General features: G+C 36.5%; 1 protein-coding gene across 1 annotated transcript in view; it reads left to right on the top strand.

The window, feature by feature from the left end:
* LOC149200281 (putative ATP-dependent helicase At3g02060, chloroplastic) overlaps window positions 1-12878 on the top strand; it is a 204424-nt gene extending 191546 nt beyond the window's left edge. The window contains exons 5-6 of the mRNA XM_089400897.1: window positions 4636-4760; window positions 12680-12878. Of these exons, the coding sequence (XP_089257023.1) occupies window positions 4636-4760; window positions 12680-12878 (324 nt within the window). The remainder of the gene's footprint in view (window positions 1-4635; window positions 4761-12679) is intronic.
* The last annotated feature ends 3835 nt before the right edge of the window (window positions 12879-16713 follow it).

Here is a 16713-nt window from a genome sequence, read left to right as displayed (position 1 = left end):
CCAAAAGAAGTGACTAGTCACATAGACAGACAACTATAAATTGGGAATCATGCTGGGCGATTTACATAAGATTTTTGTGTGATTCTATTAAGAAAGATCCGAGTCTGCTAAGGCTGGAGATGCAAGTTTCTTTATGGAATAATTCTAAAAGATGAAAAATCTCTTATGGATAATGACGCGAGCTTCTTAAGGGCTAATGGGACTGTATTCCTGTGGAAACATTACCAGAATGAAAACATACTATCTGAGCTTCTGAAGATGGACAAAATGGAGAGCCGACTTGGTGCATGTGGAGAAAATTGGTTTTTGGTCTTGGATTTCTCATTTGATCTAATTCTATAAAAATAGAACAATTTTCTGGGTTTTCCCCTTGGAGGGGTTTTGCCCTAGCTTGGATCCTATATCTCGTGTCTATTATTTTCTGTGATCTTTATGATGCATGGTTTTTAATAATTCTTTGATGAAGAAACATAAGAAACAATAATAAAATGGCTAAACATATTCACAAGCAATTATTAAAGAAGGAGAAATGTTATTAATCTTGTAGCCTCCCTATTTCTCTAACACTAATGATATGTATAATTCTCCCTCTCAAACATCGATTACTCTTGCTAAGTCTATGCTCGAGCCATTAAGAACCTGACAGTTTGGCGATTGAAGCAAAACTATCCTTGTAGTCCACTCCCTCTTTTTGGGAAAACCCTCTTGCCACAAACTTTGCTTTGTACTTCTTGATGTTGCCATCTATTGTAGGAATCATTGCATTGGCAGTCTCCACAATGTACCTATTCTTCCTTTCTGCAAAACTCCATTCAGGAGGCCATGGAAGAAAAATCATAGCTAAGCAAAATACAAGAACAAGAGGTTGATTAAAAAATAAAAACAACAATAATGATCAAGGCAGAAATAATATGAAGTACTTATCTCTTGATTAAGGAAAAAACTACTGAGGATTGTAGGGAATTGTTAACTCCCTCTCTGTCAGATCTGTAAGAGAGGCTCGGAAAGGCACAACTGCCCACAAGCCAATCATCACTACTATTGGTAGTAGTTCCTAAATAAAGAATTCCTTAGATGTCTTTTGAGGTGGACGCTCATCATTATCATCATTGACATTGGTTGCTGATGCATGCTGCTTTCCCTTCCTTTTCTTCTCATGACACTGGGAGTCACAGTGTCCAAAATCATGACAAATGAAGTTCTTGATCTTTGACATATCTTTCTTCCTCTGATCCTGAACAGGAGCAGGTCTTCTACCTGTATTCTTCTTATCTAACTTTCCAAAATTCCTTCTTCCTTTTCCTTTCCTTATATGAGTTGCAAGGGCTTGTGTTTCTTCATCGTGCAGATTCTGTAAGTTATTCCTGGACAACAATCCGACCTCCTCTCGGACACAATCAATCAATGGTATCTCCAATGGATATAAGCTCATCTCTGATCTGAGAGACAACATAAACTGATCTAGTCATAATAACATTAAAGAGACGATTTTTCAAGGTTAACTTCCTACTAGTGTTGCTGCTCTCATACAATCCTACTAGAGCATCATATACTTCCTTGGCAATCTTCAATGCAGCAACACGAGGAATCAGGTGTCCTTTATGGAATATACCAAGATTCTCTTGGCTTCATTCTTCTTGTACTTGGCTTTCTCCTCAACTCCCTTTGGTTCTGGAATAACTTTTTCCACATGATCCCGAAGCTCATTCTTTTCCAAGATAAGGAGTATACTAGTCTTCCAAGATTTGAAGTTGATGGCACCATCTAACCTGTCTTCAACTCTGAGACTTGCTGCTTTTTTTACCAGAAATCTAAACCCAATCAAGCTGCTGAATACTTGGTCTCTAAGGCTGACTTCAATGTTTGATCTTTCAACAAAGCTTTGATAACATGTTGAATTTTTCTACAAGATATACAATAAATATAATTTTCTGCTAGATAATTACTTTCTAATGATTTTCACAGAGTATTCTTATGCCACTGATATCATCGAGTCATTACGCTTCATAAAATATCAACAGTAAATACAGTGAACAGGGAAGATCATAGAAAGACAACCATGCACAATAGAGAATATTTTTACACTGGGAAACCCAACTTTGGGAGAAAACACAACAACTTTTCTTTAGGAGAAACTTTTCTTATACAAGATTTACAAATCAACAATGTCTTGAAATTTGTGACAATATTCAAGTTAGAATACTAGTCAAACCTGGTCAAATTGCAACAAGTCAACAATTTTCAAAACCAGTAAAGACAGTCAAAAGTCAATGCTAGTCAAACTGCAGTCTGCAGTCAAATTTGGCCCTATGGTCTCAAATCCACACGTGCGACCTTAAAAATTTGATCAAACAGAACAATTAACTAAGTCAAACATAACAGTCAATGCTTGGTCAAACAGCTGGGTTAAAGACAGTCAAAAGCATCCTCGACATGTGCAGCTGTCCAAGAGAGAGAAATAGACCTCAGAAAATCAGATCAGACTTGCTCTTCATTTGTTGAACAAATGAGGCATTGCATCATCTATTTATACTTATCGAATGGGTGTGACAACCCAAGGAACACACCCCTTCACTTTTCTAGGCTGACTTGACTTTCCTGGGCCGATTTGATCCTCCAAAATTAAATTTTTTGTTTAATTCTTCATAATTCGTCTAGGCCAACTTAGGCATGCTGTAATACCTCCCGATGCTACACAAAAAATCAACACTCCTATGTGCGTACAACTTAGCACCTTGGCCAGACTTTGCAAAGGCTACTAATACGAGTGGTAACAATAGGCATTAGTCTTCTTCCTTTTAGTCAATCATAAAACCTAATATTCAGTTCTTATTTTATGTTTAAGGGTTAGGTTAAGGGTTTGCAACTACTTTACATGAGTATACAACCCTAAATAAGTTGATGTCTTTGTAATTGTGCATCTATTTAGCTTAAAATTAGTCTTGTTACCATATTTTTGTCTTGCTGATTTAATTTACAGTCCTATTAGGGCTAGATGTCTGGTTTCTTTAGACTGTTATATGCATTTTAACTTTTATATTAAGATTTATTTAGCTTCGTAAACCCTAGCTTAATTAAATGTTTTAGCCCTCCTTTTTGCTTAATGATTACTTGTTTCAAGGGTTGAATTTATTGCTGCTATCATTTGTTCTCTGATGTAATTTATCTCTATTTATATAAGTTTGCAACAGCCAATAGCTTTTTCTTCTTTTGTAGTATTTGGGGATCCTCTTGTACCAAGTGTTGACTTATTGAGCCTTCTAAATTGCCCTTGATCCTCATTTACTCAAACGTGAAAATTGCATTAACCACTTTGTTGTTACCTTGATTATTATCTTCCATTGGTGGTAAATTAAATAGCTACATAAGTGTTCTTGACACTAATGTGTCTTGACTTAAGAATCCTAGAGGCTGCTAGGGAAGCCTCCTTTGTGTAGGATCCATCCTTCACTAAAACAAGGGAAGTTGTTGCCTAGGTGACAATGGTAATACTTCCATGTTCCACTAGTCTTAGCATCTTGTGAAAAGCTTTGCACTAAGGTGCTGGATTTGTGATAACATTGCCCTTGCTGGATTTTATGATTTAATTTAGCTTTGAGATGGGGATGAAAGACGAGAAGAAAAGCTTGTAATTGAGAAAATCTCAAAATCTCAAAATCCAATCAGTCTAATCTGTTATGTATAAAAATTAAACTGTTATGTTATGTATTAATTATGATTAATGCATGTTCCTATGCCGTACAAAACTTTGCAAGATGCTGGAACTTGATGGTTATAGAGTGACACCAATAAAACTAATAATTGATTTGTACCATAGTATTAATGTATGGATAATTGAGCATGTACTAACGGATCATTATGGTGGTGTACACAAAACTCTAGTGAAGAGAAAAATGAGTTAATTGATCAGTGCCTTTGTTACATATGGAACAGCAGATTTAGTGAAGCTAAAGATGAAGATGGGAAACTATCCATTGCAAAAATGGGGAGTAATGCTTGCATTAGTTATGCCCTAACATGGAAGGATACGATACGGATAGACTCTTTGTAGTCCAGAAAATTATCTTGTCATAACCAAATGCATATACCTTGTATTTCTTCTATAAATGATTGCTTAATTAGATGTACCTCTAGAATGAAAGTATATACAATGCTTGTAACCATGCCACCAGGAATAATCCTTTTTGCTATGGTGATCTGATTCTTTAGACAATTATAGTATACATTAATAAAACATTGATTTTAATCTGTAAAGTTTTCTTCTATCTCCTTTCCAAGATCGCGAGACTAACTGTGCAAAAAACATTGGTTGTTTTATATGGATAGCTCCTTTATATATTTTGGCAATAGCTTGACAGCACAAATAAAGCACCTCAATGCTTGGTTCTACTTTGGAAGTATGAGTCTTTATCAAATACCCACAAGCTTTCTTCTTATTCTCTATAGATTAATTTGCAGTGATTGTCATGCATTATTTTAGCATTGAATTATGATAATCACCACCATTTTCTTTAATTCAAATTTTCTTTCAAATGGACATAAAATTTGGAGTTTCACAACACATTGTTGTTTTTAATAAAACTCGCATCTGTGAGAAGAACGACTGATTGTGATGTATATACTAATGAGTTTCAGAGGTTTGGAGTTAAGCAAAAGGAGAAGATCGCTTCTTTTAAAACCACAGTGGATGTTGTTACTCTTTCTGCAACACCTATACCCCGTACACTATACTTGGCTTTAACAGGATTTCGTGATGCTAGGTAAGGGAAATCTTTGAATTTTCATCCTCATCTTATGCAATGATATGGTGAACAATGGACAGTTCAAACAGAAATGTCGACTAAACAATTAAATTCTTTGATATGCCAATGATGCTTAAGATGAATTAATTGTTTTGTTAGTTGTAATAGCTTCTAGTGCATGAAATTTTTTAGTTTTGTTGTCTTGGGCTTTTTGTTGGATAGCATGCTGTTTCTATGCTATAGAACACGATTCATATAGGGATCCATGTTTTTTTGTTAATGTAAAGAGGCTTTGTTAGTGAAGTAAAGATTTGCTTCTTGGAGAGGTCACGCTGAGAAGCTAGAAAAAATGTGAATTCCTTTACTTTGAAGTGGCTAGGAGGCATTGGGAATAGTCTCTCCTTCATTGCAGTAACTCGTATAAAATTATAAATTAATGAAAGGCACAAAAAGACATATCCATGATACTATAGAAACAACCCTCTATAAGCTTGAAATGAAATGTTCTAACCCTAAGAAGCAATGTATATTCTTGCTCAATTGACATCCTCAAGTAATGTCTAATAAATATTTGATGTATTATTAATGTTACTATGTATATACATTATTGGAATACTCTAGTTTGAACACATCTCCTAATATTAAATTTTTGAAAATTTGACTTTCTCTTGCTCCCATGTTTCCATACATATGTATGTATGATTAAGTAATTGTGTGTATGGGCGCATAAGTATATTGTATATGTGTGTATATGCTTTTCTGTATAGTATATATTAATAAACTATTTTAAAAATTGAATATACACACATGTTGCAACGTGCATACGAACATATCAATTAGTCCAAACTCGTGCGAAATATTGTCCCGATAATGTAGGGCGTTGTTTTGAGTGTGTTGATTTTTGTAGCATCAGATGTGTTCTAGCCACGAAATTTTGTGGAGAGGCTATAATACATGTATTATTCGAAACCCAGAAATCGTTTCTGGAAATTCCACCTAGAGACCACTGAATTAAAATAATTAACATTTTAAAATGATTTCCCAAGCCTAAACTTAGGAAATCTGGTTAATTAAAGAGTATTAATTAAGTCATGGTGAGAATCTTCTAGAAGAAGACATGGATTGACTTCTAGTTAATCTTAGCCATCAATTATATTTTAATCTTGCCCGTTGGTGCTCTGATAGAACATTATAAGAAGAAGTCGATGGGTAGATGGAGAACACACTAGGGCAGATACTCAGTTGCTCAAGCAGATCGATTTTCTCAGTGGCTGAAGTTCAGCAACAGAAATTCGAGTCAGAGAGTGAGTTGCAGGTGGGAGAGAGGGGGCATTAGCATAGTCTGAGAGTGTAGGACAAATCTGGAGGAGGCAGCGCAGAGGAGGTGTTGAAGTTTCTAAGTCTACTTAGTTAGAAACCCTCCATGCATTTTATCCGATTTATTCCTACCTACTTGTTCTGTTACTTAACAAGTTATTTACAATGTAAATACTGAAAATAAACACTAGTGCATGCTCAACATATTACAGATCAACCACTGAAAGAAACATAAACAATCACACCAAATGGCACCGTTTTTTTTGGAGCAATGTCCCCGGAGAAACCCAATGTGGGTAAAACCAGTGTTTTACAAAACGGACTCGGATTCGGACTCGGCCGAGGATCGACTCGGACTCGGACTCGGAAACGGCAATGACTCGGCCGGCTCGATTTCAATGACTCGGTCGTTGTAAAAAATACATTAAATATTTATTTTTTTTATAAAAAAACATAATTTTAAATATTTTAAACATAATTTTAAAGATTTTCATTCAAGTTTCCAAACACACAACATTATAATATACATGGAAGACAACATATGATCAAAGTAGGCTCATGAACCAATCCATTATATCAAAATGGTACCCAATGGCAATAGTAAATACATAGTCAACTGTAGTCTGTCATACATGATCAAAGACTCAAGAGTACGGGAAAGGCTTCCATACATGATTAAGACTCAAGAGTACTAAACAATTGGAGATAGGCTGCCAAGGTGACAGTGGCAGCCAATCTCTTGTTGCCCTGAGGTCTGGATTTGTCTAGTGAGGCTCTGCACTAGGCCTGCTAGATTTTGCAGCAATGGGATGAACAGTCATGATACATTAAAAAAACATTCCGAGGGAACTTCCATTAAAAACAGAGTGTCTTTAATTGGTATGTTTTGTCTTATGTCTAGGATCATTTGAGGAATGGCATTACCATACATCTGTTCTGGTATAAGGCTGTTAGACAGAGGTGTTAGGGCCATATTTTTTTTAAAGAAAAAGAAAAAGAAGGAATTGTATCACTTGCATTTGAATATTCTCTGATGTTTGTAACAGCCCTTTCCCTTAATGCTGTTTGAGGGTTAATTTCAAGACCATAATTGCAAGCCCAATATGCTGTCAAATACCCTGAGAAATCTATATATGCTGGGTGCTAGGAAGAGACTTGTTCTATGCATGAAATAGTAATTTGTATAGTATTTGAAGTTACGAACAAGAATTCCCATTTACAGCAACATTTGATTGAGTTTTCCATGTAGTATATTGTGTAATGAGTAACCCCAGTAATTTTCCATAAAACTCAGATTGGTATAGGATTGCACCAAATTGGATGCGTGTTTGAAGCATCAAATGAGACCTTGATCACCAGCTGTCCAATAACACCTCCTTAATCAGTTTCCAGCCCAATCAATATTTGAAATCCACAAACCCAACTTAACTTTACAAAATATCAGCAAAAAAATGAATTTTTTTTATTAAAATCGCTGCCCAGCCGTCCTTTCTATGACTCGGCCGAGTCAATACGGACCCGGCCGGGTTGACCGAGTCAGCTATGACTCGGTCAGCCGAGCCGGGTCATGGGCCGGGTCACTGTTTTGGCAAATGAAACGGTCCGAAACGGCCGTTTCGGTTTCAACTCGGCCGTTTCGTAAAACACTGGGTAAAACAGTGCAACTATTTGAGGGTTTTCTTATTAAGCAATATCAAAGTACAATTTGAGTGCCGAAACTGGCCTACCCAACAGAGAATTTCCTTGGCAGTAATACCTCTTAGTTTGTGACAAATTTCCTGGCTGAAACTCTGGATAATCCTTCCGGCAACTCCTCAGCTCCAATCTGCCCTAGAAACCCCAGCGTCAGCCTTTTCTGGACTGCATCAGCCCCTCTCTGCCCAGCGCTAGCCTTGCATCACCCCGGAAGGGTCTGCGTCAGCCTTAGGAGGCCCTACGTCAGCCTTCTAGCCCTTTGCGTCAGCAATGCTGGCCTCTCTGAGGCTCTGCGCAACTCCCGACTACCTCTGCGTGGCGCTGCGTGAGCTCTGGCTGCTACTAGGTCACTCTCCTCGGGTATTGCGCTGCTCTCCCGGTACTATCTCTGCCTCTTTGTCCCTCTGTACTCAATGCCCCTCAGCTGCAACTCCCGATCACTAATTCTATCTCTCTTAGCAAACCCCACTCTAGAGAATAGAATGACTGATCACTCTGGTGTCTTCTCCAAGTGACCCTCAAGCCTCTTCTTATACTTTTCCTATTGACATATCAACGGCCGAGATTAAGTCCCTAATCAACGACTAAGATTAGATCTGGCTTGATCCATGTCTTTTGGACCATTCTAACACAGTTTCATATTAATCCACATTAATATTTTATTTTCCCTAAGTTTAGACTTAGGGACTCCATTAAAAATATTAATTATTTTAATATCTCCTAAACTGTTTAGAATCTGCCCAAACCATTTTTGGGTATTGGAGATCTCATGTGCCCCAAGCTCTCCACCAAATTTCGTGGCTACAGCACCCCGATGCTACCCCAAATCAACAGGAGGACGTAGGTCGGCACAACAAAAGGGTTGACGCAGGGCCCACCTAGTCACCGCGCAAAGAGTGACAAAGAAGGGCCAGCGAAAGAGGTAGGAGGTCCTCTTCCGGGTCAGAAAATTGCTGTGGAGTGTGAGAAACTCACTAGTAAATTTCTCTCCGTGACTCTTCCTCTACTTTGTCTTGTACAAAAATTATTGCTGAAGATTAATAAAAGAAACCCTCATTTGCTGCACCGGTTTTCCCACATTGGGTTTTTTCAAGGAAAATTGTCCAAAAACAACTCACTGTGGTTATATATGTGTTAGTATTTTCCTTGTATTTATTTTCTGCATAATTTTATTTCTGAATGCTGCAATGTATGTATTTTGAAATTTGTTGTAGAAAACTACAAATAATTTGTTTAAGTAATTTAACAAATAGAAGAAATATTATCAGTTACTATAGTAGGATTCGGGATCATCGAATTTTCACAGGGTGGTGGGGGTGAGAGTTGAGTTTGGGCCGGGGTTGAGATCCTTGAGCACTGTGCCCAAGGGAAGCTTTACAAGTCGTGCTTATTTGTGGGGGAATGTGGGCATTTGCAAATAAATAGAAATTGGTCATATGCTTATATGCACATTTGTTATGTAAGGTTTTAGGGTTTAGGTTTGGTCTATTTTTCCACATTCATGTCCATGATTAAGGACTTTAATCTAAGGCCTTGGGAAACTCATGGGCTCATGTAGATGGTATCATAGTTATCAGAACCAGATTGGTCATTGAACCGGTAGAACCCCTGGATCGGGAACCGGTTAGAACCATACGAAAATTGGTAAAAAAAACGGGACCAAAAAACCGGTCAACCAAAAACACATAAAATATTCAAAATTTAAAGAAAAACATATATATTCATGTGAATCCAAACCATTTTTACACAAATAAGCAAAAGTTCCCATTTATATAACATGTAAGGGTGCACATAATCAAAATAGCACTGAGTGAAATCCATCTCTAAACCAAAAATACATCATCAAACAAGCTCTACATGGCCACTAACACATGGTTGCGGGGGAGCACCCCCACTCCCCCCCTCAAATTCGCTCCTGGAGAGTGCTCCACTCATGAGCGAATTGGGAGCGACCTCAGGAGTGTGCTCCCGAAATTCGCTCCTGCAAAAAAATCCTCTCCTTGGTTTATTTGCAATTTTTTTATCTCAAAGATGTTACATACACAAATGTTTTTCAAAGAAACAAGATTATTTAAGTAGGGTAGCCTAATATTCAAGCCTGTGGCCCTAGTATTGATATGCTTTCATCCTTTTGCTTAAATTTTTAACATTACGATGAAATGACTCAAGGTGTTTGAGAGTGGTTCCGACCTAATTGGATTTCATATGGAGAAAGTAGAATTTTAGATCTCACTCAAAATCCAACAGACTTATCAATTTTTTAGGATTGGGGGGATTGTAATGTTTCCATTGGATTTTGTCATGTACTGGGGTATGTAACTCGTATTTAATCAAAAGCACCAAACCCTCTATGCACCTTGATGTTAGTGACATTGGTTGTTAAGCTCCTCTATCATGACCCTACTAAACTGTACCCATCACTCAAACAAAATCTTGACTTCACATGCTACGTTTTTTCTATCTTATGTTAATCGCTGAGAAGGTGATATTAATGACAAAGATCCCAAAATAGGCAATGATTTTGATGATATGTAGCTATCTATTGTAGCATGATTTTTTTGGATGCTAGGGGCCATTTAGAGCCTATTTGTTGATGTATTTTCGATTCAAAGATGGATTGCACTTGACGCTATTTTGGTTATGTGAACCCTTACATGTTATATAAATGAGAACTTGTAACTTGTGGACGTGGTTGATAAAGATTATAACTTCTAGATGATTGATGTTATATGGTTTAATCCATGTTTTTTATGCTTTTTATATCTAATTCATCATTCTACAAGCTTTTGTTGACATATATGCATCAAAATATACAAAAATATATATTATATAAAAATCCGCTCCCGATTTGCTCCCTGCTCCCGCTTCTGCTATTGCTTCCCGCTTCTGCTCCCGCTTCCTCTACTGCTCCCCGCTTCCTCTACTGCTCCCCGCTTCTGCTCCCGCTCCCAAGTAACCTTGCACTATCATCCAAAAAGAATTATGCTATAACACATACCTACATATCATCAAAATCATTGCCTATATTGGGATCTTCGACATCAATATCACCCTCTAAGCATTAAAATAAGATAGAAAAATCATAGCATGTCAAGTCAAGATTTTGTTTGAGTGATGTTTATTATTTTTAGTAAGCTCATGATAGAGGAGTTCAATAACCAATGCCACTAACATCAAGGTACATAGAGGGGTTGTTGCTCTTGATTAAATACTTGTTACAATCCAATGTAGCGTTGCAATCCAATGTAGCGTTGCAATCCACCCAATCTTGAAATCCTGGAAAACTGTAAAGTCTGCTGGATTTTGAGTGAGATTTAAAATTCTACTTTCTCCATATGAAATCCAATGAGGTAAAAACCACTCTCAAACATCCTGAGTCATTTCATGGTAATGCTAAAAATTTAAGTCAAAGGATGAAAATGAAAGATAAATGTCACTTTATCTTTCATTTTCATCCTTTTACTTTAAGAATTTAACATTGCCATGAAATGCATAGCGATAGTAGGGCCATATGCTTGAATTAGGCACCTATTATGGGTTAGTGCCTAGCTAAGACAAACATTAAATGAAGAAAAGCAAAACAGGCCCCACTTGCTGCGTTCTACGTGGTTTTACCATACTCAACCGGACAGAAGCGATACAAGTCACCGATTCAAACCGTTTTTTGCCTCAAACGGTCGGACCAGTTGGTCCGATTCGATTCTTATAACACTAGATGGTATTTAATGTTTAAGTGGCTATTTCTTAAGTTAGTCCTATCCAATTAGTTCGTAGACTATGCTATTCCTCATATAACCACCTTCTCTTATTTTTTGGTTATATGTGTGTCAATGCAATTGAAGGAATTGAAACATATTCCATCTCACTGGTTTTGTTAGATTCAACTACTATTAAACTGTCATAGCTAATAGGGTTTTTCCTCTTATGAGATCATAACACTTTAGAGAAAGATGAATTTGTATTGATTTTGACCATCTTAGGGCATTTTTATGTCATCAAACTTAAAGGACCCATTAGTTATCTTAAGGGGATGAATAACCTATCTACAAGAAAATCAGGATAACATAGGTATTACTTTTTCATTGACCTCCTAGTGACTTTCTAGCATTAACAACCGAGACACAGTTTTTATTTAGAATGTGATCCCTGTAGGAGTTAGACATTGACTAAGTCCATGGTTGGAGGAGTTGTGTTAAAGAGGGGTTCATTCCAGATATTTGTATATGTGCACTCAAAATTGGTCAGTGTATTAGAGGTGCAAAGTTGTGCATTGTCATCAGTGCAGGATGTACATTGCAGTGTTCATATTTGGTGTGCATTAGAATGGAAACTCTTCGTTGTGTCATATAGGTATAGGTATCCAGAGATGAGGCTGCTATATTTTGCAGGACCATTAAACTAGTAAATAGCAGAGTAGCTAGTATAGCAAATGCCATCTTTATTTACTTTGCTTTTTATATTTACCCTTTACCTGTTTGTTCCCCTTTTCTTTTCACAGAGACTGTCTAGGAATAATGCTATTGGAAAACATGCTTGTGTGAAAATTCCGCAGGACATTTGTTGTACTTTGTCATGGTTTTATACGTTTATACATATGTTCTGATGTTTATTCCTATATAGGTTTCTTTCTTTATATTACTTTTGACATTTCTATGCGTTGTTTTTGCACTCCCACATTGTATTTATACTGGTTGTACTCTTCAGTCCCATTGACCTTGTTTTGTGGTCATTTGTTGGACATTAATATAATTATCTTATCTTATCTGTTTGAGTTGGTGCTTTTTTCAGTGCCGGGTTTATGGCGTACATTTTTTTGCAATTTCTGGCAGTGAGATAACCTTTGTTTTAAAGAAAATGACATTTTTCAGTGAAATTAATGCACATGTTCCTTGCTTTCAGTGCTAACTACTGGTTTTCTGTCGCAGCTTGATAACAACTCCGCCCCCTGAAAGAGTTGCTATAAAAACTCACCTTTCTGAGTATAGTGAAGAAAAGGTCATTTCTGCTATCAGATTTGAACTTGCTCGAGGGGGCCAGGTTTTCTATGTTCTCCCTAGAATACAAGGTTTGTACTTGATGCATAACATTGCAGTTTCTTGTTTTCCTGTTTCTTCTCAAAACTAGTAAACAATTAAAATATGTATCCAGGGAAGGTTCTTCAAAAGGTCAAATGAAACATTAAAGTGTATGTTTCTTTGTCATCTGCATTATTTTTTCTGTTTGTAACTCTTTCCAAAGGAGGTTGGGTGTTCTTTTTCCCTGAGGTATTTAGAATAGAAAACACAATATATGGACTGATTTGAATGATCAAAACAAGATAAAGCATTCCTTACAAATGTGCAAGTGGAACAAAATCGATGCTTTTGATAGGATCTTGGTCATGTTACAGTGGAAATATAGGGACTTGCCTTTGTATCAGAAATATATTTTTATTTGAGGTATTGTTTCTAGCTTATTTATAAATTGTCACATGTATAAGAAGCTGCACTAGCTATTGTTTGCCAAGATCTAGAGGTATCCAGATGCAACCATCAGCTTAAACTTGCTTATGTACTTTTGTTGAGATTTGCATAAAAATGGGCATGGCATATTATTAGGAAATTGAAAACATGTCAATGCAATCAAAGATAACGACAGATGAAATATGTAGAGAGCCTTGTACTCCTAAATTCATTTATTTAACACAGAAGACAAGATAAAGATAGATATGGCCCATAAGCTAAGATTCAACACAATTCAAAGGGTACAACTATTCTATCCAAAATTGTTTAGTCAAAAGATGGCATGGCACTTATTCGCAAGTTAGACATCTATGATTACATGGATGCAAGTCATTTCTTCTTGTAATTTAGCACCAATACAAGCTTAAGTGTAATATGAAATGGGGTAATCATATGTTTGGCCCTTTTGCCACAAAATCTAGTACCTTAGTGCAAAGCCTCACTAAGCACTCTAGATTAAGGGTAACAATGGGATCAGTCACCATTGTCACCTTAGTAACTGTTCCCCTGCTGTTTTGTGGATGGATATTATCCCCATAGGGGAGGCTTCTCTAATAGATCTCAAAGGTTAGATAACACAAGAATTACTAGGTTAAATACTCTATGTTACCCCTCATGTCAGCAGGGGTGCATACATGGTTTTACTGTACATTTCACACCATTTTAAGCCCAAGGTCACAAGTTAAAGCCTTGTAACAACCATGTGAGATCTTGTATTAGGTGTCCTAGACCTTGTGTTGGTTAGCCATGGATAGTACCTTTGGGTTCATCTTTGGTTCCTTTTGTGTTGGATAGGGATTGGGGGGCTTTGGATGGACTTACTTGAAAAATCATGGTTTTAAAGGAGCCTATTTTTGTAGGGTTGATCACCAATATATGGGCTAGTTCAATGAACATCAAAGTGCACCTATGTCTTACTACATGGTTATGTGTCTATTGAATTTGTATGTGGTTTTGGCCTTGGTGTGATATCTCTCAGATAGTTTTCATACATGGCAGTCTCACAAAGATAACTTTCCCTTTTTCTTGAGGTAGTTCACATTTCCCAGTGCAAGTGATCTTGGAAGTCAAAAAGTCAACTTGGTCCCATATTGTTTGGCTTAATGAGAGGATGACATGCCATGTAGAATTTTCCCAAACAGTGAAGGCATTGTCAAGTTATAGCTGGTCAAAGTTGGTCAACAAGTATTATAGTTTCGAGGTGCTAGAACAAGGTTAACTTTGGGTAGTTTCAGGCTATGTCACAAGGTTTGTCGAACTTTAACCTTGAGGTTTGAATTTTGGCGAACCTTAAAAAAAATTTGAGGTTCGACGAACCTCATCGAACCTCATAGCCATTGAACAAGTCCATAGATCAAAACTCATAACCTCATGTTACATATCAAGCTTGTAATCTATCCTTGGAATTTCCATGTTCACGGTACCATTTTTTTATGTTTATTGATGTTTATATTTTACTATTTTATCTTATATTTCATTTTAAACTTAATATATGTACATATATAGAAAATGTATATAGACGAACCTAATGGCGAACCTCTTAAAAAAATTCGAACTCGAACAGAACCTAATCAATGTCGAACCCGAACTTGAACCCGAACCATGTGACATAGGTTTCAGGTATGTATTACGTCAGAAGTGGTCTTTGGACAAGGAGGAACAAAGCCCAAGTCTTAGTTTCTTCAAATTTCTCAAGGTGTTAGAGAACCAATATAGGGGTGTGATGACATGGCAGTTGAGGTGATGATGTGGCAACGTAGGGCAAGATGAGGAAAAGCAAAACGAGACCCATATGAAATCAAGGCAGGTTACAACAAACCTAGGTGGTAGAAGAAGCAAATTCATCAAGGCATTAGAGCTCTCATGTCACAGTGGTCAGGTCGAGTTATTGTTCAAGGAAAGTCAAGTCAACTAGCTATTATAATGGATAAGGTAGTCGTTTAAGGGTCAAAGTGGAATATTGGAGCCTAGTGGACCAAGAAGTTAGAGAAGATACAAGTGATTAGCTGTTACAAAGTCAAAAAGTCATCTTTTGGACCAAATCAAATTACTTCTCAAGCAAGTTGAGTTGTAGTGGACCAATTTGAACTTCCAAAGGGCCATTGGAGTGGAACATTGAACTGTTAGAGGGTATTGTGCTTCATTTCCTAGTCTTCTAGACCACAAGCAAAGGGAACTTTGGATTTCAAAAGGGAATTTGACTCAATTCAACCCCTTAGTGGGCAAACTCATGGATGAAATGTAATATTTTAATAAATTACTAAGTCTTCACAGGTGGATGACTAGTAAATATTATTTTCTAGAGGAGTCTAATTAGTTGTTATCTAGCCATTAGAAAATGTTTTATAAAAGGTTGGCTTCCCCTCTAGCAAAAGGTTGTTGTTTTTTGAGATCAATGACATTAATAAAATAACTTCATTTTCAAACCTCTGTATTCTTTACATTTTGTGGGTTGGATTTTACTATCTTTTTTCTTCGTGGCTTATTGTGTTAATCGATTTAATCTAAGATTTTTTCATTAAGTAAGATTACACGAAAGCTAGAGGTTCCATTGAGGGGCTACATTGTTAGTTTTTGTAGCATCAGACGTGTTCAATTGCACAGTTTTTGTCGAAGTTCTAAAGAAGCGGAAGTACCAATTTTTCAATAGGATTGGATCATCTATCAACAATTTATGTGTCATTATATACCCATTTTGCAAGTTATGTGATGTAAATGATGCTAGTAAGACCATGAATGTATGTAACCACCTAGGTAAGCCTATTATTTTGGTGAGAGTTTCATCCTAGGAGGTTTTTCGTCTCACTAATTCATTTCTGTTTCTAAACACAGATGGTCAGCATAGTTTTTCCCTCTAGCCTCACCCCAAAATCGATGGTGGAGTTCTTCGTCAAAGTCTTAAGTGATTCCTAGTGTTCTAGTCGAGTCTTATGTAAAAGTGATTTGAGAATAATTTAAGCTAATTGGCTAAATTATTTTATCATAAGTCACTTGGTTTACTAAATCATATTGTGTCGCAGATTGGGTATGTAATTTGAGGGTCTAAGCCAAACAGGGATCCCCCCTTTGAGGGTTGAATTGTAAAAATCTCATGTAAAAAATATTTTAATGCATGGTCCTTCATTCTTAGACACCATGGTTAAAATATTAGAGGGTGGAGAAAATAATTAATCCCCTCAAGTGTCAATTAATTAAATTTTTTGGCAAAATTAAATTAAAATCCCAAGCCAGAAATTTAATTAATTAGAGTCAAAATTAAATTCATAGAGAAATTAAATTCTCCTATTGGAAAAATTCGTGGGTCTTAAAAACATTAATTTTAAGAGGTCCTCCACTAAGGTAATATTGGATATTTAAAAAAAATTGGACCCTTGGACCTTGGCGGTTAAGACAAAGTCAATTTTTTGAAGAAATTAGCTCAAAATAATAAATTTTGAGCTAATAAAAATGGAATTAAA

The sequence above is a fragment of the Pinus tabuliformis genome, chromosome 2_1 (genome assembly GCF_031772625.1).
Source record: "Pinus tabuliformis cultivar Carrire ecotype Pingquan chromosome 2_1, CPIR1, whole genome shotgun sequence".
Taxonomy (NCBI): Eukaryota; Viridiplantae; Streptophyta; class Pinopsida; order Pinales; family Pinaceae; genus Pinus; species Pinus tabuliformis.
Note: the sequence above shows the minus strand (reverse complement) of the source record. Positions and strands in the feature narration are given on the sequence as shown.